The sequence below is a fragment of the Sarcophilus harrisii genome, chromosome 3, assembly GCF_902635505.1.
Source record: "Sarcophilus harrisii chromosome 3, mSarHar1.11, whole genome shotgun sequence".
Classification (NCBI taxonomy): Eukaryota; Metazoa; Chordata; class Mammalia; order Dasyuromorphia; family Dasyuridae; genus Sarcophilus; species Sarcophilus harrisii.
In genome coordinates this window covers 600,534,043-600,557,739 of record NC_045428.1, presented here as the reverse complement: position 1 = coordinate 600,557,739, position 23,697 = coordinate 600,534,043, and the positions used below count along the sequence as shown (strand labels likewise).

Genomic DNA, 23,697 nt, shown 5'->3' with positions numbered 1-23,697 from the left:
GTCAGTCTTGTGATCAGTGTGGACATCCCTGGAAAGAATACTGCCAAAGTAAGGGAACTTATTCACAGTCTTCAAAGTTTCTCCATTTGCTGCAACTAGTTTCCATTTATGCATGGTGTGGTGCTGGCCAGTGGAGAAACGGTTTTCTTGATATTAAGACTCAGGCCAAAATTAGCACATATTCTGAGCTTTTATTCGGCATATTCTGTTGCATTTCAGCCTCAGAGGCTGCAAAATGCACAATCATCTGCAAACAAAAAGTCACATACCAACTCTCCCTCCAGCTTAGTCTTTGGCTGATAATCTTTCCAAGTTAGATAACTGACTACCAGTGCAGCAGCTGACATTAATGCCATTTTTAACCTTGTTGAATGTGTCCAACAACATCATGGAAAAAAACATCATGCTAAGAAGCATAAAAACAAGTCCCCAGCTCCACTTGGTGACTGGTAAAGTGTTAGAACTTTGTCCATTGTTCGTAACTCAGGCTAGTGTGCTGTCATGAAACTTTTAAAAAAGAAATATTAAATAATTCATGTTTTTTATTTTTATTATTTTTAATTTTTATTTTCTCCAGTTACACATAGAAACAGTTTTTTCCTGATTATACATATATATATATATATATATATATATATATATATATATATATATATATTTTACACAAGTCCTTATGAATTATGTTGGGAGAGAAAAATCAGAACAAAAAGAAAAACATAAGAAAAAAATTTAAAAAAAAACAGAAGAAAAAGGAAAAAAAAGTGAACATAGTATGTGTTGATTTATATTTAGTCTCCTTAATTCTTTGGATGAAGATGGCATTTTCCATATTTATTTATTATTTATTGGGATTATTTATTTTGTTTGTTTATTGGGATTTCCTTGGATCATAGAACCACTGAGAAGAACCAAATCTTTTACAGATGATCATCCCACAATCTTGCTATTACTATGTACAATATATTCCTGCTTCTGCTAGTTTTGCTCTGCATCAGTTTGTAAATCTTTCCAGGCCTTTCTAAAATCAGCTTGTTCATCATTTTTTATAAAATATAACATATCACATAATTCTAGTTACATAATTAATATGTAATACGTATGTATTATGTATGTATATGTAATAATTATAATATATGTATATTGTAATATGTAATATGTATATAATATATTGTAATTGTATGTATATGTAATATGTATTATTACATATGTAATATTATGTATGTGTATATGTACTATGTACACATGTAATATGTAATAATTATAATATGTAATAATTATGTAATATTTATATGTAATAATTATATTGTATATATGTAATAATTAAAATATGTAATAATTATAATATAACACACATAATATATTATTATTATGTAATATTCCATCCATAATTTCATATACCCTAACTTATTCAGCCATTCCTCAATTGATGGGCATCTACTCATTTTTCAATTCCTTGTCACCACAAAAAAGAGCTGCTACAAAAGCCCTGGGGAGACTTACATGAACTGTTGCTGAGTGAAATGAGGACCAGGAGATCATTATACACTTCACCAACAATACTATATGATGATCAATTCTGATGGACGTGGCCCTCTCCAGCAATGAGATGAACCAAATCAGTTCCATTTGTTCAACAATGAAGAGAACCAGCTACACCCAGCGAAAGAACTCTGGGAAATGAGTGTGAACCACTACATAGAATTCCTAATCCCTCTACCTTTGTCCGCCTGCATTTTTTATTTCCTTCTCAGGTTAATTTTACCTTATTTCAAAGTCTGATTCTTCTTGTGCAGCAAAATAACTATATGGACATGTATACATATATTGCATTTAACATATACTGTAAAATATTTAACATGTATGGGACTACCTGCCATTTGGGGGAGGGGGTGGGGGGAAGGAGGGGAAAAGTTGGAACAGAAGGTCTTGCAATTGTCAATACTGAAAAATTACCCATGCATATATCTTGTAAATAAAAAGCTATAATAATAATAATAATAAAAGAGCTGCTAGAAATATTTTTGGCCATTTCCTTGGGATACAGACCCAGTAATAGCACTGCTGGATCAAAGGTATGCACAGTTTTCTAGCCCTTTGGGCTTAGTTCCAAAATTGCTCTTCAAAATGGTTGGATCACTTCACAACTCCACCAACAATGCATTGGTGTCCCAGTTTCTCCACATCCCCTCCAACATTTATCATTATCTTTTTCTGTCATCTTAGCCAACCTGAGAGGTATGAGGTAGCCCATCAGAGTTGTTTTAATTTGGATTTTTTAATCAATAGTGATAGAGAACATTTTTTATATGACTATAGAAAGCTTTAATTTCTTTGTCTGAAAATTGTGTTCATATCTTTTATCAATTGGGGGTTCTTATAAATATAAATACATCTAAATTCTTATAAATTTGACACAGTTCTTTATATATTTTAAAAATAAGGACTTTATCCAAAATACTGACTGTGACATACAATACTGATGGATTTCTCCAGGCACCCACATTTTGCATGACTTTCACAAACTCTCATTATTGACAAAGGCCTTTGTCACAATGACAAACCTCACGTACAGACTTCTATTCTGCTCTTGGCATTTCTCCTGGAGTTGTTGAACAGCAAACATCATGTCAACTATTTCTTGACCCTTTCTGAAGCCACAATGGCTGTAGAAGAGATAACCTTCTTCCAGATGAAGGCAAGAATCTTGCCGACAATTACTAAGATCAAGAACCCCCCCTCCCCGTTCCTCCTGTTATTGTCACAGGAGCAATCTATTTCCTTTTCCTTTATGGAGATGAGCAATGAAGGCATCCTTGAATTCCTGGGGTAAAACCTCCTCTTGTATATAACCTGGAAGATTTCAACTAGCTTTTTTTTTTTTTTTTTTTTTTTTTTTTTTTTTTTTAATGTAACCTTTATTTTATTTTACATTTTTTCAAGTAACAAGAATTCAGTTTTCTTTCTTTTTTAAATTTTAGCTTTTAATTTTCAAAATATATACATGGATAATTTTCAACATTTGCTCCTACAAAACCTGTGTTCTAATTTTTTTCCCCTCCCTTTTCCCCATCCCTTCCCCCAGGTGGCAAGTAATCCAATATATGTTAACCATATGCGTGCGATTCCTTTATAAATATTTCCACAAAGATCCATGCTACACAAGAAAAATCAGATTGAAAGAGGAAAAAAAAAGAGAAAGAAAACAAAATGCAAGGAAAAACAATTAAAAGAGTGAAAATACTACATTGTGATCCACACTCAGTTCCCACAGCCTCTTTCTAGGTGCAGATGGCTCTCGCCATCACAGGTCTATCAGAACTGCTCTGAATCATCTCATTGTTGGAAAGAGCCACGTCCATCAGAATTGATCATCGAATAATCTTGCTGTTGCCATCTCCTGGTTCTGCTCATTTCACTCAGCATTAGCTAGCTTTTATATAAGCAATAGATCCCTTTGCCCTGTAAATCTCACATGGAATAGGATTAGCATAAGGTTCTTTGCCACACCAGAGGAATCTAATGGCATTCATAACTTCTTTTTCAATTGGAAGTTTGGCTAGGGCGTGATTGACGTCAACCTGAGGTAAACAGTTGGTGGGTTCAGCATTGATTACTCTCTTCCATAGAAGAGTTCAACCCATTTCTCTAAGATCATGTCCTTATCATTAATCAATGTGGCTCCATCAGCATTGAGTAGTTGAGATGCACCATACACCATTGGCTCATAAATAGCTTTCATGGGATCAAAAAAGTACTTTGGAGTATTACTATCATTGTAAAACTGGATGTCATCTGACTTCTTACTAATCCAAGAACCCTGTATCTCTCTTAAGGTTCGCTTGTACTTTACTTTTTTTTTCTTTTTTGCTGAGGCAACTGGGATTAAATGACTTTCCCAGGTCACACAGCTAGGAAATGTTAAGTATCTGAGGTCAAATTTGAACTCAGGTCCTCCACTGTGCCATCTAGCTACCCCTGCACTTGACTTTTCATTAAGTTAAATATTACCTTCTTAGAGATGGATGAATTACTCTGCTGGTACACCCTATAGAATTTTCATTTTTTTATTTAGCAGCTTCTGAATTTCCCTATCATTTTCAGCAAGCCAGCTTTGATGTTTGCATGTGTTCTGACCCAGATGAGTAAGGGTAGTGCTGGACATCAAATCTGAAAGCTGCCAATTCTTTTTCTGCTCCACTGTTGCCAACTGTGTGTTTGCTTAGCTTTTCGTCCAAGGTAGCAACAAAGTGTATATCTATGCAGAAGCACTTTAATCTCTTGATGTCAAGTTTTCTAGTGGTCATCATGCCTTAGAGCCTTCATTTTTGCTGAATCTTCAGCTTGGAGATGATAAGTCTATGGTCAGTCCAGCACTCTGCGCCTCACATTGCCTTGCTCACTCTCACATCGTGTCTGTCTCTTCTTCTTACAACCATGTAGTCCACTAAATGCCAGCGTTGCAAGAAGCTTTATTGCATTTAGGTACAAGGAAGACAGTACTGGTGATGAGAACATGAGCTGCATGAGTCTTCAATAGTAAGTGACCATTGTTGCTGTTGTTTCCAACACCATTCCTCCCAAGGACTCCCGGCCATGTCTGGTACCTACTCTAAAACTAAAGTCACCTGAATTATAAGTTTATTGTTTGGGGGCACATGAGACATGATAAGGGCCTGCTGGTGTGGATAAAATTTTTATTTGACTTCACTGGGGTTCGTTATGATGGAAGATGGTGATTTTCTTGCATTGTCATGAGATTATTATTCACTCCTTTCAAACTTGTGAACTTGTTTACTAGATTTGTTTTAATTGCAAAACCTACACCAGCTTCACAGCACTCCCCTTCACTGCAGCTACTCCAGAAAACCGTGTGCCCAGTTCCTACTTCAGTAAGCTAGCCTTCATCTGCCAGCCTTGTTTCACTCAGGGATGCTCTTTGGATGTAACATCTGTTGAGTTCTTTCACAACGAGAGCAATTTGTTTTTCAGTTCTATTAGATTTTGTCTTCTCCGTAAGTGTCCACACATTCCATTGTGCTGAGGCTAAGTAGAGCCACCTTTGCAGAAATTTATATATATATATATTTTTGTGTGTGTTTTGATCTCCAGATAGGATGATCTCTGCCTGCCATGGTAAATAGACTAGGGTTGGGTAAGCAGGCCATTTTAGGGCACCTTTTCTAGCCCCTCCCTCAACCTGGAAGCGAGCAGTGCCATCCTCAAAGGCTGCTCAGACACCCAGAGGGTGTCCTCCGGCTGCTTCCAGTGACAAGATGGCCTTATGGTCTGGGACACTGTGTGTAATGTTGTGACTACAGCTCCCAGTGTATCTGCACCCGATGCTTCATCACTCACCTATCCCTACAAGGCTTTGAGATAGGTAGGTAGATATGGTAAAATGGTATGGGTGATGTCTTTTTTAATTGTGGTAAGTTTATTTATTTTTAATACATGTTGCTTTATAAATCATGCTGGTAGAGAAAATTCAGAGCAAAAGAGAAAAACCTTGGGAGAGATGGAAAAAAAAACCCAGAAAAAAGAAGTGAACATAGAAAGTGTTGATTTACATTCAGGTCCCTTAGATTTTTTTCTGGGCCCAGATGGCATTTTCTGACCAAAGTCTATTGGGATTGCTTGGGATCACAGAACCACTGAGAAGAACCAATCCTTTCATAGCTGATCACTATACATTCTTGCTGTTATTATGTACAACATATTCCTGGTTCTGCTTATTTCACTTGGCATCAGTTCATATAAATCTTTCCAGGCCTTTCTGAAATCAGTTCATTCATCAATTTTTATAGAACAATAATATTCCATTATTTTCATGTACCACAACATATTCAGCCATTCCCCAACCAATGGGCATCCACTCGGTTTTTAATTCTTTGTTAACATAACAAGAGCTGCCGCAAACATTTTTGCACAGTTGGGTCCTTTTCCCTCCTTTAAGATCTCTTTGGGATACAGCCCCAGTAGAGACACTGCTGGGTCAAAGAGTATGTACAGTTTGACAGTCCTTTGGACATAGCTCCAAATCGCTCTCCAGAATGGTTGGATCATTTCACAGCTCCACCAACAATAAATCAGTGTCCCAGTTTTCCCACATCCCCTCCAACATCTATCATTATCTTTCCCTGTCATCTTAGCCAGTCTGAAAGATGGGAAGTGGTACATCAGAGCTGTCTTAATTTAAATTTCTTTAAATCAATAATATTTAGAGCATTTCTTTTCATGACTAGAAATGGCTTTAATTTCATCATCTGAAAATTGTCTATTCACATCCTTTGACCATTTATCAGTTGGGGAATGAAAGTCTGGGTTTATCAAGCAGTAAATTACTATAGTCACTGACTAGTATGTCTTGTGTACCCAACCTATTCCACAGATCTACTACTCTATTTTTTTAACTGGTATCAAATGATTTTGATGATTTCTACTTTATAATATAATTTTAAGTCTAGTGCTGGCAGACCACCTTCCTTTGCATTTTTTCCATTAATTTTCTTGATATTCTTGACCTTTTGTCCTTCCAGATGAATTTTGTTACTATTTTTTCTTTCTTTATAAAGTGTTTTTTGGCAATCTGATTGGTATGGCATGGAATAAGTAGACTAATTTAGGTAGAATTGCCATTTTTATTATATCAACTCCTGGCCAACACCTTAAAAAAATAAAAGAAAGAGGAAAATGATCTATCTGTGCAAAAAAAAGTTTGTAGCAGTTCTTTTCATGGTATTCCCCAATGGCTAATTAAGATAGAATTATATGCATTCAAGGGAATATAATTGTGCCATAAGAAGAATAATTTTAGAAGAAATTGGGAACATCTTTATGAACCGATGCAGAGCAAAGTGAGCAGAACTAGAACAATTATGCAGTGATAACAACATTACCTAGAAAAGCAACTCAGCAAGACTTCAGAACCCTGACCAATCCAGAATATTAATGCATCGTTCAGCTGCTGCCAGGAAGATGATGTCCTTGAGATGCAGAGACATAACATTTTGCCACGGGCTATTTGAATTTATTTTGTCAGGCTATGAGACAAGCAGTGAGTGATTTGTTTAGGGGTATCTTTTTAAATTGCCAAATGGAGGGGCAGCTAGGTGGTCCAATGGATAGAGCACCAGCCCTGAAGTCAGCAGGACCTGAGTTCTAATTTGGTATCAGACACTTAACACTTCCTGGCTGTGTGACCCTGGGCAAGTCACTTAACCCCAAATGCCTCAGCAAAAATAAATACATTATTTAATGTAGAGGAGGGAGATTAATAAGAGAAAATGCTCATTATTTGGAAAAAGAATGAAACGAAGACAAATATAGCTCAGAACGACCTCTGTTATCAAGCAGGACAATGGAAAAATTCAGGCCCCATTTAGACTGTTGATGGCAGCCAGAACCTGTGACTTTAAAGAGAGGTTTAATCATGGGAAAACTGGCACGTGATCTGGACCATCCTGGTACCATAGCACGCTGGGTCTGTTTCTTTATAATCCCTGGCTGGTGCGGGGATCCATAAGATTTCTTTCTCCTGCTGCTGCCCAGGATGACTGCCCTCTTGTAAATAAACTCCCTCATTAACCTAATAAGGTGCAATACAGCTATTACTGACCAAGCGGCCTGGATCTCTCTTTTTCTGGTGTCCCGGCATTCTCTCTGGGTTGTACCCCTCACGGTTGGCACCGTAGGGCAGCACGGATCTGCCCCTACAGATACTGGAACACCCCAATCCCACCTTCCACGCCTCCCACTGAACAGACGTCCGGCAGGCTCCTGACCTTAGATCCTCCTCTCCCAACATTGCACCATTTCCCAGGACTTTGTCAACCCTGTCGCAGCCTCCGTTTGTGTCTCCTCAGCCCAGTTTCATCCCTGTGGTTGGATAACTGGCTCCCAAGTGTTGTTGCTGATGCTTTAATGGCTTTAATGTTCCTGGAGAGAGTCGGGTTTGGGGCCAAAGCTTGAGTAGAGGCAACGATCGCCTTCTCATCAGCATTGGAGACAACAGGAGCCTGGCAGATGGGAAACACGGGGAACGGAGCCACATCTGAAAGTTCGGGCCAGGGCATTGGGCTGAGCTTAGTGAGATGAGATTCAGGCCGAGTGAATTCCGAGTCTGACACTGAGCAACCCCAAACCAGGGCAGCCAAGTGGCCCAGAGGGCAGAGTCTGGGGTCAAGAAAACTTATCTCTTTTGGTTTTTTCTTTGCCTCAGTTTGTGTCCTTAGTGCTCTGCAAAAATCCTGGCACAATGTCCTTCTCCAGGTCATTTTACAGATGAGGAAACTGAGGCACACTGGGTTAAATTATCCTGAATGAGAAAAAGAACATACAATAAATTGCCAGACTTTCAGGATTTTGCTGCAAAAAGACCTAAACTTAAAAGAAAATTTGACATAAAAGATCTAAGAAAACTATAAGGTAAACATCAAAAACTTAATTACAAGGGACTTAAGAATAAACTGTTTATGTTCTATATGTGGAAATGTAAACTGTATCCTCTAAGATTGTCATTAATAATTGGGTAATTTGAAAGAAAGATCAGGGTAGAGCTGAGTAGACCTGATCCTAACAAGCAAAACCGTGTAGGAAAAAGTAAAAAAAGTCATTATTTTATACAGAGGAGGTGCCAGGAGAAGAACTGACACAGAGGAATTAGATGGGGGACGAGGGCTGGCCGTTCCGGAATCCTACTCCCATCAGGAACGGGTTAAAGAGGGAACAACACGTATAGCTAGAAAGCTGGAAAAGTCTTCTAGATTCAGGAAGAAAGGAAGAGGCTAAGGGCACAGGGAGGGGGGATAAGGAAGAGATTTTTAAGGGAAACTTCACATCAGGATTAAAGCGAGAGCAACATGTACATCTACAGGGGATAAATGGCTTCTGAATGCAAAAAGAAATAAGGGTGTGAGGAAATAGAGTACGGGGAGGTATGGAAGGCTACCTAGATTAGTGGGAATGGGATAAAGGGCCAACGGCTCATATAGCTGGAAAGCCCTTAAAATCTTCTAAATTCAGATAGAAACAAGAGAACAATGGGAAAGGGAGGGAGGAAAGGATGAGGAAGGGATTGTTGGGATGGGACCAGGTTAAGGAAGAGAAGGGCAAGGGGAAGGGAGAGAGAGACAGAGACAGAGAGAGAGAGGGGGAGACAGAGAAAGACAGAGATAGAAACAAAGAGACAGAGACAGAAAGACAGAGACAGAGATAGAAACAAAGAGACAGAGACAGAGAGAGAGAGACAGAAACAGAGACACAGAGAGAGACAGAGACAGAGAGACAGAGGGAGACACAGAGAAAGACAGAGACAGAGACAGAGACAGAGATAGAAACAAAGAGACAGAGACAGAAAAAGAGACAGAGAGAGAGAGAAAGACAGAAACAGAGACACAGAGAGAGACAGAGACAGGGAGACAGAGAGAGACAGAGAGACAGACAGACAGAGACAAAGACAGACACAGACACATACAGAGAGAGAGAGAGAGAGAGAGAGAGAGAGAGAGAGAGAGACGGACAGAGAGAATGAAGGGAGGAAGGGAGTGAGGAAAAGAGTGGGCAAGGGAGGGAGAGGGAAGAAGAGGGAGACAGAAACAGAAGGAAATGAACCCCCTGGAGAGCTGTTTAGTGCTGTGACATTTGTGATGCTGCCAGAACTTGGACCTCAATCTGGGTGAAGATGGGAGCTCTGGTTGAGATTTGGGGGCGTGTGCTTACCAAGGAGAGTTCCAGAATGCTTTGGGTGGTCAGCTAGTACAGAGCAGGGGGTCACAGTGGTGAGCTGCCAGGCCATGTATTATTATATAATAATACATGTACGTTCCCCCCCCCCCCCCCCCCACACACACACACAGATTTCTTGTTGGGTTATAATCCACCCAAAATGGTCATGAATGGGAAAGAGACATCCCAGATTTGGTAATGAGCCCTCCAGAGCAGAGATGGAATATTTGATTATTTAATAATTTCGGACCAAACCCCTCTGGTTTTAAGATTCTGTTCCCTTTCCTATTATGAAGGGCCTGACATTCTGTGGTCCGCTCAGTCCCCCTGTGCTTCTGAGTTTCTGGCTCCCTTCTCTGATTACCATTTCACGCTCACATTCGTCATATCCATTTGTCCTTCTGGTGGGTGTTTCTATCTCATTCCCCCTCCTTCCATGATGTGAGCCCCCTTCTTTTGTTTTCACAGTGTCCATTGTACTTTGCCCCTTCCAGACTGACCGGGTCCTCTCCTTGGAAATCCCTCTGTCTCTTTGTCTAGGAGAATACAGGTCTTGTGGGCTTTATGCTGAGTTGACGAGCGAGGTCGTCCGAGGATGTCTTTTTCCACTCCCTTGTGTGAGGGGTACTTCCACTTCCCTAATATAACCGAGCTTCCTCTTCTCTGGAGGAGTGGTTTTCCTCTCAACCCCATTTCAGGAAAACAGGGGGAAGAAAGGTCAAAGGCCCTCCAACCCATGCCAGCCAACACTTTATAGCTTCCTTTAAACAAAAACTGTCATTTGCCCAGAAATAAATTGCTCTAAGAGAACGAGAAACATCAGGGACAGCATGAGGCTCGATGCCTTGGGAAGTTGTAGGAAAGGCTCAATGATTCTCTCAAACTTGAACCTCAGCCAGAGAATTTCTCTGCAAACTATATAGTGCAGTTATAAAATTTATTTTCTCGGATTTATGATAAAAATTGCTATTCACTTCCAGAGAAAGAACTAATGGAGTTTTTCTTTTTTATTATAGCTTTTTATTTACAGAGCATATGCATGGGTAATTTTACAGCATCGACAATTGCCAAACCTTTTGTTCCAATTTTTCCCCTCCTTCCCCCTACCCCCTCCTTTAGATGCCAGGTTGACCAATACATGTTAAATATGTTAAAGTATAAATTAAATACAAAATAAGAATACATGTCCCGACAGTTATTTTGCTGTACAAAAAGAATCGGACTCTGAAATAGTGTACAATGAGCCTGTGAAGGAAATCCAAAATGCAGGTGGGCAAAAATAGAGGGATTGGGAATTCAATGTAATGGTTCATAGTCATCTCCCAGAATTCTTTTGCTGGGCATAGCTGGTTCAATTCATTACTGCTCTATTGGAACTGATTTGGTTGATCTCATTGCTGGAGATGGCCACATCCATCAGAATTGATCATCATACAGTATCGTTATTGAAGTGTATAATGATCTCCTGGTCCTGCTCATTTCCCTCAGCATCAGTTCCTGCCAATTTCTCCAGGCCTTTCTGAAATCATCCTGTTGGTCCTTTCTTATCAAACAATAATATACCATAATATTCATATACCACAATTTATTCAACCATTCTCCAACTGATGGGCATCCACTCCGTTTCCAGTTTCTAGCCACTACAAAGAGACCTGTCACAAATATTCTTACACATACAGATCCCTTTCCCTTCTTTAAGCTCTCTTTGGGATATAAGCCCAATAGTAACACTGCTGGATCAAAGGGTATGCACAGTTTGATAACTGTTTGAGCATAGTTCCAAACTACTCTCCAGAATGGCTGGATGTATTCACAACTCCACCAACTACGTATCAGTGTCCCAGTTTTCCCACATCCCCTTCAACATTCATCATTATCTTTTCCTGTCATCTTAGCCAATCTGAGAGGTGGGTAGTTGTATCTCAGAGTTGTCTTAATTTTCATTTCCCTTATCAATAGTGATTTAGAGCACCTTTTCATATAACTAGAAATGGTTTCAGTTTCTTCATCTGAAAGTTGTCTGTTCATCTCCTTTGACCATTTATCAATTGGAGAATGGCTTGTATTCTTATAAATCTGAGTCAGTTCTGTGTATATTTCAGAATTGAGGCCTTTATCAGAACCTTTGGATGTAAATTTTTTCCTCCAGTTTTTGTTTCCCTTCTAATCTTGTCTGCATTGATTTTGTTTGTACAAAAACTTAAATTTAACATAATCAAAATTATCCATTTTGAATTTCATAATGTTCTCTAGTTCTTCTTTGGCCATAAATCCTTTCTTCTCCATAGATATGAGAGGTAGACTATCCCTTCTTCCCTTAATTTGCTTATTATATCACCTTGTATGTCTAAATCATGAACCCATTTGACCTTATCTTGGTATGTAGTGTTAGGTGTGGGTGAGTGCCTCGTTTCTGCCATATTATTTTATAAATTTCCCATCAATTTTTGTCAAATAGTGACTCTTTTCCCAGAAGCTGGAATCTTTGGGTTTATCAAACACCAGATTACTATAGTCATTGACTATTTTGTCCTGTGAACCCAACTTATTCCACTGATGATAGCCAGTACCAAATGGTTTAATAGCCCCTGCTATAGTTTTAGGTCTGGCACACCTGGGCCGCCTTTATTTGCATTTTTCATTAATTCCCTTGAAATTCTTGAACTTTTGTTCTTCCGGATGAATTTTGTTATTTTTTTTCTGGCTCTGCAAAGTTTGATTGGCACGGCACTAAATAAGTAGATTAGTTTAGATAGAATTGTCATTTTTATTATATTAGCTCAGCCTACCCATGAACACTTGATAATCTTCCAGTTGTTTAGATTTGACCTTATTTGTGTGGAAAGTGTTAAACCTAATTTTAAAGGGACATGAACAGGCTAGTAGAGAAAGATTCAAGAAATAGGAATAAAGTTCCAGAACATATCCCGAGTGTCTTGGGGTTGATGGAGTTTGAAAGAAGACATCACTGGCTCTAGTCTCAGCAGTTCATGACTACTGGTTTCCCTCCAGCTCCCCAAGGCTCTTCCCTCCTTTCCTCCCTCCCTTAATAAACATTTATTAAGTTCCTACTGTGTGTCAGGAATTATGCTGAGCTCGGCTCAGTTCTTGTCATGCAGCTAACCCCTTCCTCACTGGCTTTGGTGACCGTTGTGTCCCTTGTGATAAAACTCAATCCTGGACTGACCCCTCCCCTGGGCTAAGAGTCCCTCCCACTAATCCCCAAGTAATGGCAATTTCTGAAGAGATTAAAGAAATGCTAGAGATTTCCTTGTGCTAGCTGTCATCAGTTCCAGGGTCTCATACTTCAGATCAAGAAACATTTGCTGAGCTCCTCCAAGACGCCAGGCACTGTGCTAAATGCTAGGGATACAAAGAAAGGCAAAAAAGAGTCCCCATTTCCAAGCAGTTCACAGTCTTGCAAGTGCACGTTTTACATAATAGAATCTCAGCTCATGATTCAAGTCAGTTCCAATGATCTTGTGATGGAGAGAGCCATCTGCCCCCAGAGAGAGGACGGTGGGAACTGAATGTGGATCACAACATAGAATTCTCACTCTTTTTGTTATTCTTTACTTGCATTTTACTTTTTCTCATTTTTTTCCAGTTTGATTTGATTTTTCTTGTGCAGCAAGATAATTGTATAAATATGTATAGAAGAACTGCCCACATTTAATATATATTGGATTACTTGCCATCTAGGGGAGAGGGTGGGGGAAAGGGGGGGAAATTTGGAACACAAGGTTTTGCAAGGTTCAGTGTTGAAACATTTATCCATGCAGATGTTTAGAAAATAAAGAGCTTTAATAAAAAAAAAAAAAAATTGAATCTCAGCTCCCTAAAGACCCAGGATATTTCATTTGCCTTTTTGCCTCCAGGGACTACAACTGCAGGTAAAACACTTATTGAAGGTTCTACATCAGAGTCTTAGATATAGAATGAACCAGTTTCTCATTGGTTAATTATTTTAAAATTTATTTTATTTGAACAAAACAGAGTAAGAAAAAAAAAACCAGAAAAGAAATACAAAACAAATAAAACATTAATTATGACAGAGTGAAACCGCTTTGCTAGCAGTAGCAGAAGGCAAGGCAATGAGCCTGGCAGGAGTAGCTGCTATGTGACAGCCTGCAATAATGGTACCCTAGACGCTGCCATTGGAACGACACTAATTGATGTATTTTATTGTTGTCCTTCTACCTCAGCCTGTACCTGGGCATTGGGTGTGAGCTGCCTGGACTGTGTTTTTTTAGGAGGGTACGAGGAGAGCTGTAGCTTTGTTCCAGGAGAAAGTCTCCAGAGCTAGCTCCCTCCTCCGGCTTTATCCAAGAAGAACTCAAGGGCATTTGCATGCTCCTGGCACTTTCCAGGCTAGGGGCATGAAGGGAATTGAGAGACATTCTTTCACCTGGAAGGAAAGGGGGTTACTGAAGTAAAATGGAAGGCAGGGGCACCTCCAGGTGCACAAAGGAGCTAGGATTGTTTCCTGCAGGGAAGAGGCTGCCTGGAAGCTTTCACTGAATAGACAACCCCCCAAAATGTCCTTATCGGGCAAAATCATCAGGAGACAATTGTTCAGCAGATAACCGGCAGATGGCAGCAGAGTAGAGCTCTACAATGGACACTAACAGCTACTAGTTCAAAAGGGAGACTGAGGCTCAGTGGATGCTAGCACCTGACTGGTGGGTAACGGCCAGGGGCAAAAGTCAGAGACCGAGTGGATGCAAGTACTGGGCACCCCAGTGACCTCTGTTTCCTGCAAGAGTCCCCTTGCCCAAAGGAGATTTGCTGACCCGTGGCAGGGTGCACGTATTATAGGGGAGATTTCCCTTATTTGCTTTGCCACAGCTTGATTCCTTTTTGCTTTCAGCTTGTCTCCTAGTTTTGTCTGGTTGTTAGAGACAAGGAGGGCTTGGGAATCGTGATTTTAAATACCCCCAAAGTGCCTTGAATTTAATACAGTTTTCAAGGGCTTGGGGTTCAGTGGTGTCCAGGATAATCTTGTGCATCACCACATCAGAGTTCCCGAGTGCCCTATGCTCTCCTTAACGCTAAAGTGATGATCCCGTCTTAGTCTGAAGACCCAAGAAGGAAAACCCCATGACCTCTCAAGGCAGCTCCCTCCATTAGTGGGTGATTGGTGGATGGTTTTTCCCTAACAATGCTTAATTTGGAACCACTCTTTGATGATCCGTAGCGCCCTTTGTGATCCTTGCCCATGTTCTTCCATGTTTGCCTTGGGGTATTGAATCTAACTTGCAGGATGATTTTCCCTAATACCTGAAGGACATTATTCACCTGTTGTGAATTTTCTTCCTACCCTAGATTTATCCTTCACATCTGTTCCCTGAAGTCGCTCATGGGTTACATCTTTCAGACTTCCCACACTCATCCGCCAATAATCATTAATCATTTTTATAATCATTTCTAATTCTTCAGAGACTGGTTCATTTCATATTTCACTGCCATACGACGATGTGGGCAGAACGCTATTAAAGACAGACTCTTGATACCAATGGAAGTTAGGGATGATGAAGAGCAACTTTCTAAAGGCAATCCTTCCTGCTTTCCACCTCCCGTTCTATACTGGACCCCACATTTTCCCTTGCACCGTCTATCCTAGACAGACATAACGTTGGACAAATTCACGGGAACAGCGGAAGCTGTATCCTTCAGGAAATAGCCCTAGTTGATGGAAATCTCTGTGGCGAAGGTTAGCCTTCACTTCTCTAGTGTGTCGGTAGACTTGCATCATAGTTGCCCACGTAAGAAATATTTTGTTACTTAATGGTGGCGGATTGAGGTGGATCCTAATTCCAGCCTCTACAAGCCCCGGGAATCCAGTAGAGGCTTAAAGGAAGAAAAATATTGTGGGCCAACTTCCCGTCCATCTCTGACATCGTCCACCCATCTAGCGTCCTCGCCTCAGCCATAAACACAGCCCGACCGAGTTTTGTCCAAACTATCCCGTCGGACAAGATTTCATCCCAATTTCACCATCATCTCCATGTTTATCAAAGTCAAATTCAACCAACCCAAACCTCAACTTTGTTCCACATAATTCAAGCCCAATTTCTGGGTTCAGCCTCAGTCTGTTCTCATCTTTGGGGTCCACCCAAAGAGCCCATTCTTGGTGATAGCAGATGATCAGCAGGTCCTCTGGAACTCGTTAACCCCACCCTCAGTCTCCCTATTTGTAAAGTGATGGGATGGAACAAAACCTCCTCCTTTCTTGTCTTGGGTAAGAATCTAACTTGCCGGAGTGTTCTTGACACATTGTGGGCAATAGGACATTGTGGCCGTCTGCCTGTCTTCTCTCTCATTTTTTCCTACATTCATTTCCTTCTCTTATTCCCCGAAGTCCCCCCTCAGCCCATCCACAGAACAGACTTCGGCCCAGTCCCACCCTTGGCCACATCCCCGGCTCATCTGAAGCTCCCCTGGGCCCCAACCTTTGCTCGTGGCTGCAATAGAAGGGAGGTCCCCGGGGGCTCTTCCCGAGGTCTTGCATTCCTCCTGGGGCAGAGAGGAGAGCGGAGGCAGAGCTGGGGTTGAGGTTTTATTGCTCAGGCGCAGGCCCCCCACGTTTTGGAGGGGCTCCTCCACTGCTCCCTCCCCCCAGGCTCGTGGCTGATCCCTCCAGGGGGAGGCTGCTGAGCTGGTCATGGAGGGAACACATCTTCAGATGCAGGTAGTCCAAAGCAGCCACTTTCTCCCTGCGAGAGGAAGGGGAAGAGGAGGAGGAGGGGAAGGGGGGGAGGAGAGAGAGAGAGGTAGAGTGCTTAGATACTGGGCCTGGGAGCATTAGAGATCCATCACAGGCTCTGAGTTTGGGGTCAGGAGGAGCTCATGGGGTCAGGGGTTAGAGGGAGCTCATGAGGGTCAGGGGTCACAGGTCCTCCTCCTTTCAGGGATCACACGAGGATGTGACCTGCTGGGCATGATGTCAGCAGCAGTCAGTCATGCTCATGCAGTCAGGAGCCCCGGGGGTCACCAGGTGGTCCCGGCTCACAGCGGGACCAGGAGATAGTGGACAAGGGCACAGTCATAACAGGGCAAGGGTTTCAGGACACATTGTGGGATTGTGGGGTGGGGTCAGGGGTCAGGACCCTCACTCAGGCTTCATCTTGTCTGTCAGCAGGAGGTTCTTGGCCCTGAGGGCCTCATCTTGAGCCAGCCTCAGAGTGGAGCTCAGAGCCTCGGCGCGCACGTGCTTTGCCAGTGCCTGGCGCTCTAATTCCTGCAGTGACAGGATGGAGGACTGGGGTCTTCCTGCTGCCCACCTCCCATGCCCCCCCGCCCCCCCCCCCCCCCCCCCCCCCCCCCCCCCGCCCTCCCAGCACTTCCGGGCTCCCCACTGCGTACCAGGATCTTCTTGTGAAGGCGCTGGCAGCTGGGGCACGCGGGCGCCAGGCCGCGCTGCTTCACTTCGTCCACCAGGGGCGTCAGGGCGCGCTCCAGGAGCTGCTGCAGGGACTCGGACGACAGCTGCTGCCCCTGGCTGGGGGCGGTGGGCTCGCTCCCCGGCCCCCCCCCCAGGGCTTCCCCTCCCCATCTATTCCCCGGGACCCGCTCCGGGCCCGCCCAGGTGGGACCCCCTCCCAGCCCACGACTTTACCTGCCGCAGCGGGTGCAGGAGCCCGGCCTGTCCAAGGTCATGGAGAGCTCGGAGCCGCGACGGGCGCTGCCCAGCTGTCGACCTAACTCCTCCAGCACGGGCTTCACCGGCCCCAGGCCCTCCAGCTCCCCGCGCAGTGAAGCCACGGACACCGCCGAACGCTCCACCCTGGGGCAGGGCAGACGTGGAAGGGCTCAGCGGCCGCCCCCCACTGGGCACCCAATGAGGGCCACTGGGCTGGGAGCCAGCTCGGGACCAGCCGGTCCTGCCCTTCCCTCCTTCTGCAGCCCTTTGAGTCCCGAATGGTCCCCCCTCCTGTAAGCTGCAGGGGTCAGCCCTCCCGGCTACTCGCGAGGACGGAGCGGGGGCTCTGGGGGCTTCCGGGGGGCAGGGATCGGGGGATCCGGGGATCGGGGGCTCCGGGGGCGAGGGATCAGGGGCCTCCGGGGACGGGGATCGGGGCTCCGGGGGCGGGATCAGGGCTCCGGGGGGCGGGGATCGGGGGCTCCGGGGGGCGGGGATCAGGGGCTCCGGGGGGCGGGGATCGGGGGATCGGGGGCTCCGGGGGGCGAGGATCAGGGGCTCCGGGGGGCGGGGATCGGGGGGCTCCGGGGGGCGGGGATCGGGGGATCCGGGGATCGGGGGCTCCGGGGGGCTGGGATCGGGGGGCTCCGGGGGGCGGGGATCGGGGGCTCCGGGGGGCGAGGATCGGCCACCCGGGGAGGAGCCTCACATGGTGCAGAGCTCGTCCGCCCGGCCCCGCAGCTCCTGGAGGCCCCGCGCAGTCTGGGCCTGCTCCCTCTGCGCCCGCTCCCACTGGCCCAGGAAGCCGTCCAGCCGCCCCCCGAGGCCTCCAAGCAAGCGAAGTGCCTCTTGCACGGCGCCCTCCTCCTGGTACCAGCGCGCCGTCAGCGAGGACACCTCTCTCCTGCACGGGGAACAGGGCCCGGCGCTCGGGTCTGCCTGCTCCAGGAGCAGGACCCCAAAGCGAATTGGCCCCTTCCCCTCCGCTCCCCGCCCCGGGCTGGAAGGTCCCATGGCGTCCTCTCCACTTCACGGCCTGGAATCCCCTCCCGCTTTCCAGGCTGGCCCCGCCCCCTCGGTGAAAGGGCGTGTCCCAGTATGGCTCCTCCCCCACCCGAGTGGCCCCGCCCACTCCGTTTGAGAAGGCGTGCCCCGGTATAGCAGTCCCCTCCCCGCGCTCCCTGGGTGGTCCCACCCTCTACATCCTAAAATGACCCGACCTCCTAGTCTCAGCTCCAAGACCGGCCCTCCCCCATGGAGTGACCTTCCCGCCCAGCCGGCCAAAAGAGCTCCGCCCCTCTGTCCCTATATGGCGCCCGGCGTCCCGCCCCCCGGCCTGGCAGGCCTGGGGTCACCTGAGCTCCTCCAGGCCGGCGGTGACCTTCTGAAGCTCCAGTTCTCCGCTGTCCCCGGGGCGGCCCTGGTTCTGGCCCTCGCTCTGGGCCTCGGACCCCTCCGCGGGGACGGCTGTGGCTCGGGGTCCGGGGGGCTCCGGGGGGCTGCCCATCAGGAGCATGGCCGTGGGCCCGGAGACCAGGACGGCCCCAGGCTCCAGCTCCGGTTCTGGGTGCAGCTGGGGCTCGGGCTGGAGCTGGGACTCGGGTTCAGCCTGGGCCAGGGTCTCTTCGGGGCCCGGAGTGGGGCAGGAGGAGACCATCGAGTGACGGGACAGTCCGGTCTCCATCTGCTGCTCCAGTTCCAACTGCTCAGCCTCCTGCCTTCTGGGGGGCTCATCCTGCAGCTGCTGCTGGAGGAACCGGAGTTTCTCCTGGGGAGGTGAGAGGGGAGCCCTGCTGGGAGCCTGGCCCCATCCCTCTCGCTGCCCCTGGGAGATGGGCGGGTGTCCGGGGGCTTAGGGCGCGAGATGACCGAGGCCAGCTCATTGGGAGGTGCTTCTGCCGGCCTGACTTCCCGCCCACCAGGCTTGGAGGCTCTGGACTCTCTGGCCGGGCCCAGTGCCCGCCCCGGGACCCAGGTGTCCCTCACCTCCAGCAGGGCCGAGTTCTGCTTCAGGACGTTTGTCTTTATCTCAGCGTCTTCCACTGAGCGGGTCACCTTCCGGCAATTCTCCTGGGACCGGACAGCTGGGGCTGGGGCTGGGGGCTAGGGGAGGAAGCCCTCCCCCGGGGTGCGGGGGCTCCCCTGGGGCCCAGCCGTGGGCTAGCCCCCAGCCCGGCTCTAACGCCATGACCACACCCACGGGCCTCCCCTGGAGCCGCCTGCAGCTCGGTTACTCCTTCCTAGCCGCGCCCACTGGGGGCGCGGCCTCTGGCTACGGCCCGCTCCCCCGCCCGCGGAGGCCCCGCCCCCGCCCCGCGCCCCGCCCCCGAGGAGCCCCGCTCACCTTGAGCTGGCTGCAGTAGCCCTCCAGCTCCTCGGCCTCCTGCCGCCTCCGCTCCAGGTTCTCGCTCAACACCGAGCACTCGCTCTGCGGGAGGAGAGGCCCAGAGCGGGACCAGAGTTGGGGGGCCGCAGGAGGGGGGGGGCTTGGGGGCCCGCGCAGGCTCTAGACCGAGAGAGACCCTGGGATTTCCTGGGGTCACGTGTGTGAGGGGGGGCCGGGCAGGGGTCCCCCTCCCTCCAGGATTCACAGGGGGAGGGAGGGACTGGGGGGATCTGGGAGGGGGCTGTTCCAGGCATCGGCGGCTGGGACCTGAAGCGACTGCACGTGCTGATTGACCCGAGTGGTTTTCTCCTTGAGGCTGGTGATGGAGTCCTTGGCTCGCAGCAAGCCGCTGTTCACCCCGTTCTGTAGGAAATGGAGGGGTTGGGGACAGCGCCCCGATTTAGCCGCTCGTGTTCCCAGCCCCGGAGCCGGCCCATGGCCCTCTCAGTGCCAGCGGGGGGAAGGGGAGCAATCTTTTTGGAGATTCATGGGTGGCGGCCCTCAGTGGCCCCAGGGCTTCCTGCGCTATCCCCCCAATGCCCCAGGGCAGCCAGCAGGGCCTCCACTCCTGACCGGCTCCAAAGGCAGAGCTTAGGGCAGCAAAGCTGGGGCTTGTGGGACCTGCAGCTACGGCTGCCACACGGGGTTTCCCAGAACTCCGCTCACTGGGCCGCTCAGTGGCTGCCAGTGGCTCCAGAGCTCAGAGCAGCAGACAAGGGCTCTCCTGGGATCGGGCCTGGAGGGCTTTGGGCGGCCACTGGGGCACCTCCCTTTGCCTTCTCGGGCCAGCCAAGTTGGGCCGGAGCCGGTGCCCCCCAGTTCCGGGCCTTTGTAGGGCCCGGCCCCTGTTCCTGGCCTCTGCACATCCTTCCCCCGGAGAGTGAGATCAGCCTCTCTCTTCCGAGTCCGCCCCTTCCCCATGGCCCAGGGTATATGGCCGGGTTGGCTTCCTAAGTGACCTTTGACAGCTGGTGGCTCAGCCCTCCTAGGCCAGGAGTCAGGGAGACCTGCGTGCAGGTGTGTGACCCGGAGCAAATTACTTAATTTTCGCCTACCTCAGTTTCTTCAACTGTAAAATGAGGCCATCATAGCACCTCCTTCCTAGGGTTGTACTGAGGGTCGAATGAAGTGCTCTTTGTAAAACCCTTGGTATAAACTTCTCCCTTCCCTTTTGTCTGCCAGTCCCCTGCACTTGGCACACAACGGTGCTTAATTAATGTTTGGTGATGATTAGTTGGGCTCTCCGAGGTTCAAGATGGGAGCTTGAAATTGGGGCCTTGGGGCCACGAGTTCAACAGGCCTAACCCCCAGAAGGCAAACGCCCCCTTTCTTGCCCACTTCCGGTCCCTTTGTCTCCCACCTGAGTCTCCCTCAGTTTCTGAGTCTAGACAAATGGGGGTGGGGGAATGAGGGGGATGGGGCTAGCTTCCATTTTGCCCTTCTGATTCTGGACCAGGAAGGGAGGCCTTGTGGAAGTCTGGGGCTCCTCAGAAGTGGGTTTGAAAATCCTTTACAGAGGCTTGAGCCAGAAGGCCCGTTCCACAGCCTAGAAACGGTCCCCAGGCGGCCCAACTTCCCCAAGCCCGCCCTGGCTGGCAGGAACCCGGCCTAGAATCCTTGCTTGTTCTGGAGACCCCAAAGACGAGCCCCGGGCCCTACAAGAGCCTCGGTGGGTCACGGTCGCTCCAGCCCGGGGCTCTGGAGCCCCCAAAGACGAGCCCTGGGCTCTACAAGAGCCTCGGTGGGTCACGGTCGCTCCAGCCCGGCCCGGAGCCTTGGGTCTAAACAAGAAGCAGGCCAGGAAAGCAGTCTGGGAAGGAGGCGGGGGCCCTGGCAGCTGAGCCGAGGTGAGGGGGGCGCTGGTCTTACCAGCAGGTCGGCGATGTCGGGGTCGTCGGGGGCCCAGGTGGGAGCCGAGGATGGCAGGCTCAGGGCCGGGGGGGATGGCGTTCCAGAGGCGGGCAGAGCTGGCAGCTCTTCAGCGGTGGATTCAATCCTGGAAGAGTCAGGAGGCTCCACAGCTGCCAGGTTGAGGAGGGAGACATTGGTACAGGCTGAGGAGCGCTTCAGGTTCAGGCACCACTGCATGGGCTCGTGGGACATCCGGGGCTCCACCCTGGAGGAGGGAGCTGCTCAGTTCCCCTGGCCACCCTCCCCCTCTCCCAAGCCCCCGGACACCCCAGACAAGCCAGTTTTCCCCGCACCCTTGGGGGTCTGAGCTCTCCCTCTCCCCCCCAACCCCCAGCCTCCCAGCAAGCTCCAGGGCTCCAACCTGGAGGTGGCAGCAGCTGCCCCAGGGATTCCCCGGCTCCCCCTTCTCCCCCTGGCCGGCAAGCCCCAGGCCCCCACCCACCCATGGAAAGACACAGCCTTCTTTTTCTTCGTGATCCCCTTTCCTGGGCCAGATCCAGCCCCAGGGACCTCAGGCCCCAATGGAGTCCGGTTCTCAGCCCCTGCCGGGGGGTCTCCGGCTTCATGGATCTCCTTAGATTGCCAGATCGTCTTAACCACCACACTCGCCATGATGTGAGTGGTGGGGGCGGGGCCCGGCCCAGGTGCCGGGGAGGGGGGTGGGGGGTCCACCGAGACCCACCACCCACTCTGACCCCTGACCCCAGCCTCCGCCAGCCTGCCTCACAAAGGACCCAACCACCTAGAGATACCCTCCTGGGGGTGGGAGGACTCTAGAATCTATGAATCCAGCCCCTCCTCCTGTCCTAGAACTACAGTGGACTCTCCCAGGGCTCACACCAGAACCTCTGGAGGAATGGAAAGGGGAGTCCTTCCCCCCTTCCCCCCCCCCCCAGAAGGGGAACTCCCCAGTGACATTTCCAGGACAGCCCAATGAACCATCTCATGGGATCTGCGAGGGGAGACATCACATTCATCTATAATCCACAAAGAACTTCGTGGCCCATTCCTGAAACTCCCATGGACCGGCCTGCTGAGCTCGGGGAAGGGGAAGGTTTAGTCACATTCACAGGGTAAGTAGCTTTAAGAAGCTGGAAAGTGAGAACAAGTTCTAGCCTGAAATCCAGATTTCTCACAAGCAGGAGAACGAGGATCAGGCCAGGGAAGGGCTTTGCCCAACGCCTCCCCCTAGAACTTGGAATGGCCTTTTTCTGGCTTTGTTCCCAGAATCCTCAGAGGGAAATTCACTGGTTCTGTTGGTGTGAGGTAAGTATCCCGACACCGAGTCCAAAGGGCCTTAACACGAAACCCTCCCTGTGCAGAGAGGAGAAGCCAGATCCTCCAGCGCATGAGGGACCTTCCAGCGCGTGGGGGACCTTCCAGGGCTTCCCTTCTTGAGCACAGGCACGGACGGCTTTTTTAACTCCTTTCTGGGAAAACAGCACAGATTTCTCATCCCAAGGTTGCCAGAAACCAACAGCGGAAGAGCCCAGGGGCTTCAGGCTGTGGAGGGTGGGGGCAGGATATTAAATGATAGAATTCAACTCAATAAACATCATTAAATGCCTCCTGTATTCATGATTCCATGCTTGGTCCAGGGAAATGTAAAGAGCAAACTGCTTTCAGTCTAAGGGAGGGCTCCTGCACGCAGAGACAGTAACTTGGGGCTGAGTCACTCCCATTTGGGGCACGAATGCTTTCTGGCTGAACCAGAATATATGGAGGGTGAACAGGGCCCATACACCCCTGGGAGTGATCAAAGCCGGGGCAGAGCTCTCAGAAACGCCTTTGGAAACGAGTCCCCAGGCCTGGATTTGAGAAATGGAGCCAGCCTGGCCCAGTGGAGCCGGGTATCTCGGTGAGAATCCCTGGCTGCCCCGTGACCCGTGTGGGGATCCCAGCCAAGAAGCCTTGGACTCTTCCCTCAGTCTCATGCTCCCAACATCTGTCTCACTACAGAAAAGATGATATAATTGTTCCTGTGGGACCCAGATGTTTCCTGGGAATTTTGCCTCAACCGCAGAGGCCGGGAGAT

The 23,697-nt window shown here is 48.2% G+C and overlaps 1 protein-coding gene across 2 annotated transcripts; it reads right to left on the bottom strand.

The window, feature by feature from the left end:
• Window positions 1–15,092: 15,092 nt before the first annotated feature.
• Window positions 15,093–22,395, bottom strand: TSKS (testis specific serine kinase substrate). Of its 2 annotated transcripts, none has more exons than XM_031963406.1 (11): window positions 22,105–22,395; window positions 21,621–21,867; window positions 20,019–20,114; window positions 19,710–19,793; window positions 19,352–19,435; window positions 18,721–19,109; window positions 18,075–18,269; window positions 17,342–17,509; window positions 17,089–17,224; window positions 16,839–16,963; window positions 15,093–16,439 (listed from the first exon to the last, which is right to left on the bottom strand). In XM_031963406.1, exons 1-11 carry the CDS (start codon window positions 22,272–22,274, stop codon window positions 16,283–16,285), a joined length of 1,851 nt encoding a protein of 616 aa, XP_031819266.1. In that variant the 5' UTR covers window positions 22,275–22,395; the 3' UTR covers window positions 15,093–16,282. The 2 variants fall into 2 exon arrangements, with proteins under 2 accessions (XP_031819266.1, XP_031819265.1); XM_031963405.1 differs by having other exon boundaries at window positions 18,721–19,133; window positions 22,105–22,393.
• Between the last annotated feature and the right edge of the window lie 1,302 nt (window positions 22,396–23,697).

Excerpts from the sequence above, each read along its gene's own strand:
- TSKS (XM_031963405.1), bottom strand. The coding sequence starts at position 22,274 with ATGGCGAGTGTGGTGGTTAAGACGATCTGGCAATCTAAGGAGATCCAT. Across the intron at positions 21,868-22,104 it reads AAGGCTGTGTCTTTCCATGG|GGTGGAGCCCCGGATGTCCC; the intron begins GTGGGTGGGGGC and ends TCCCTCCTCCAG. Across the intron at positions 16,440-16,838 it reads ACAGACAAGATGAAGCCTGA|GGAGAAAGTGGCTGCTTTGG; the intron begins GTGAGGGTCCTG and ends TTCCTCTCGCAG.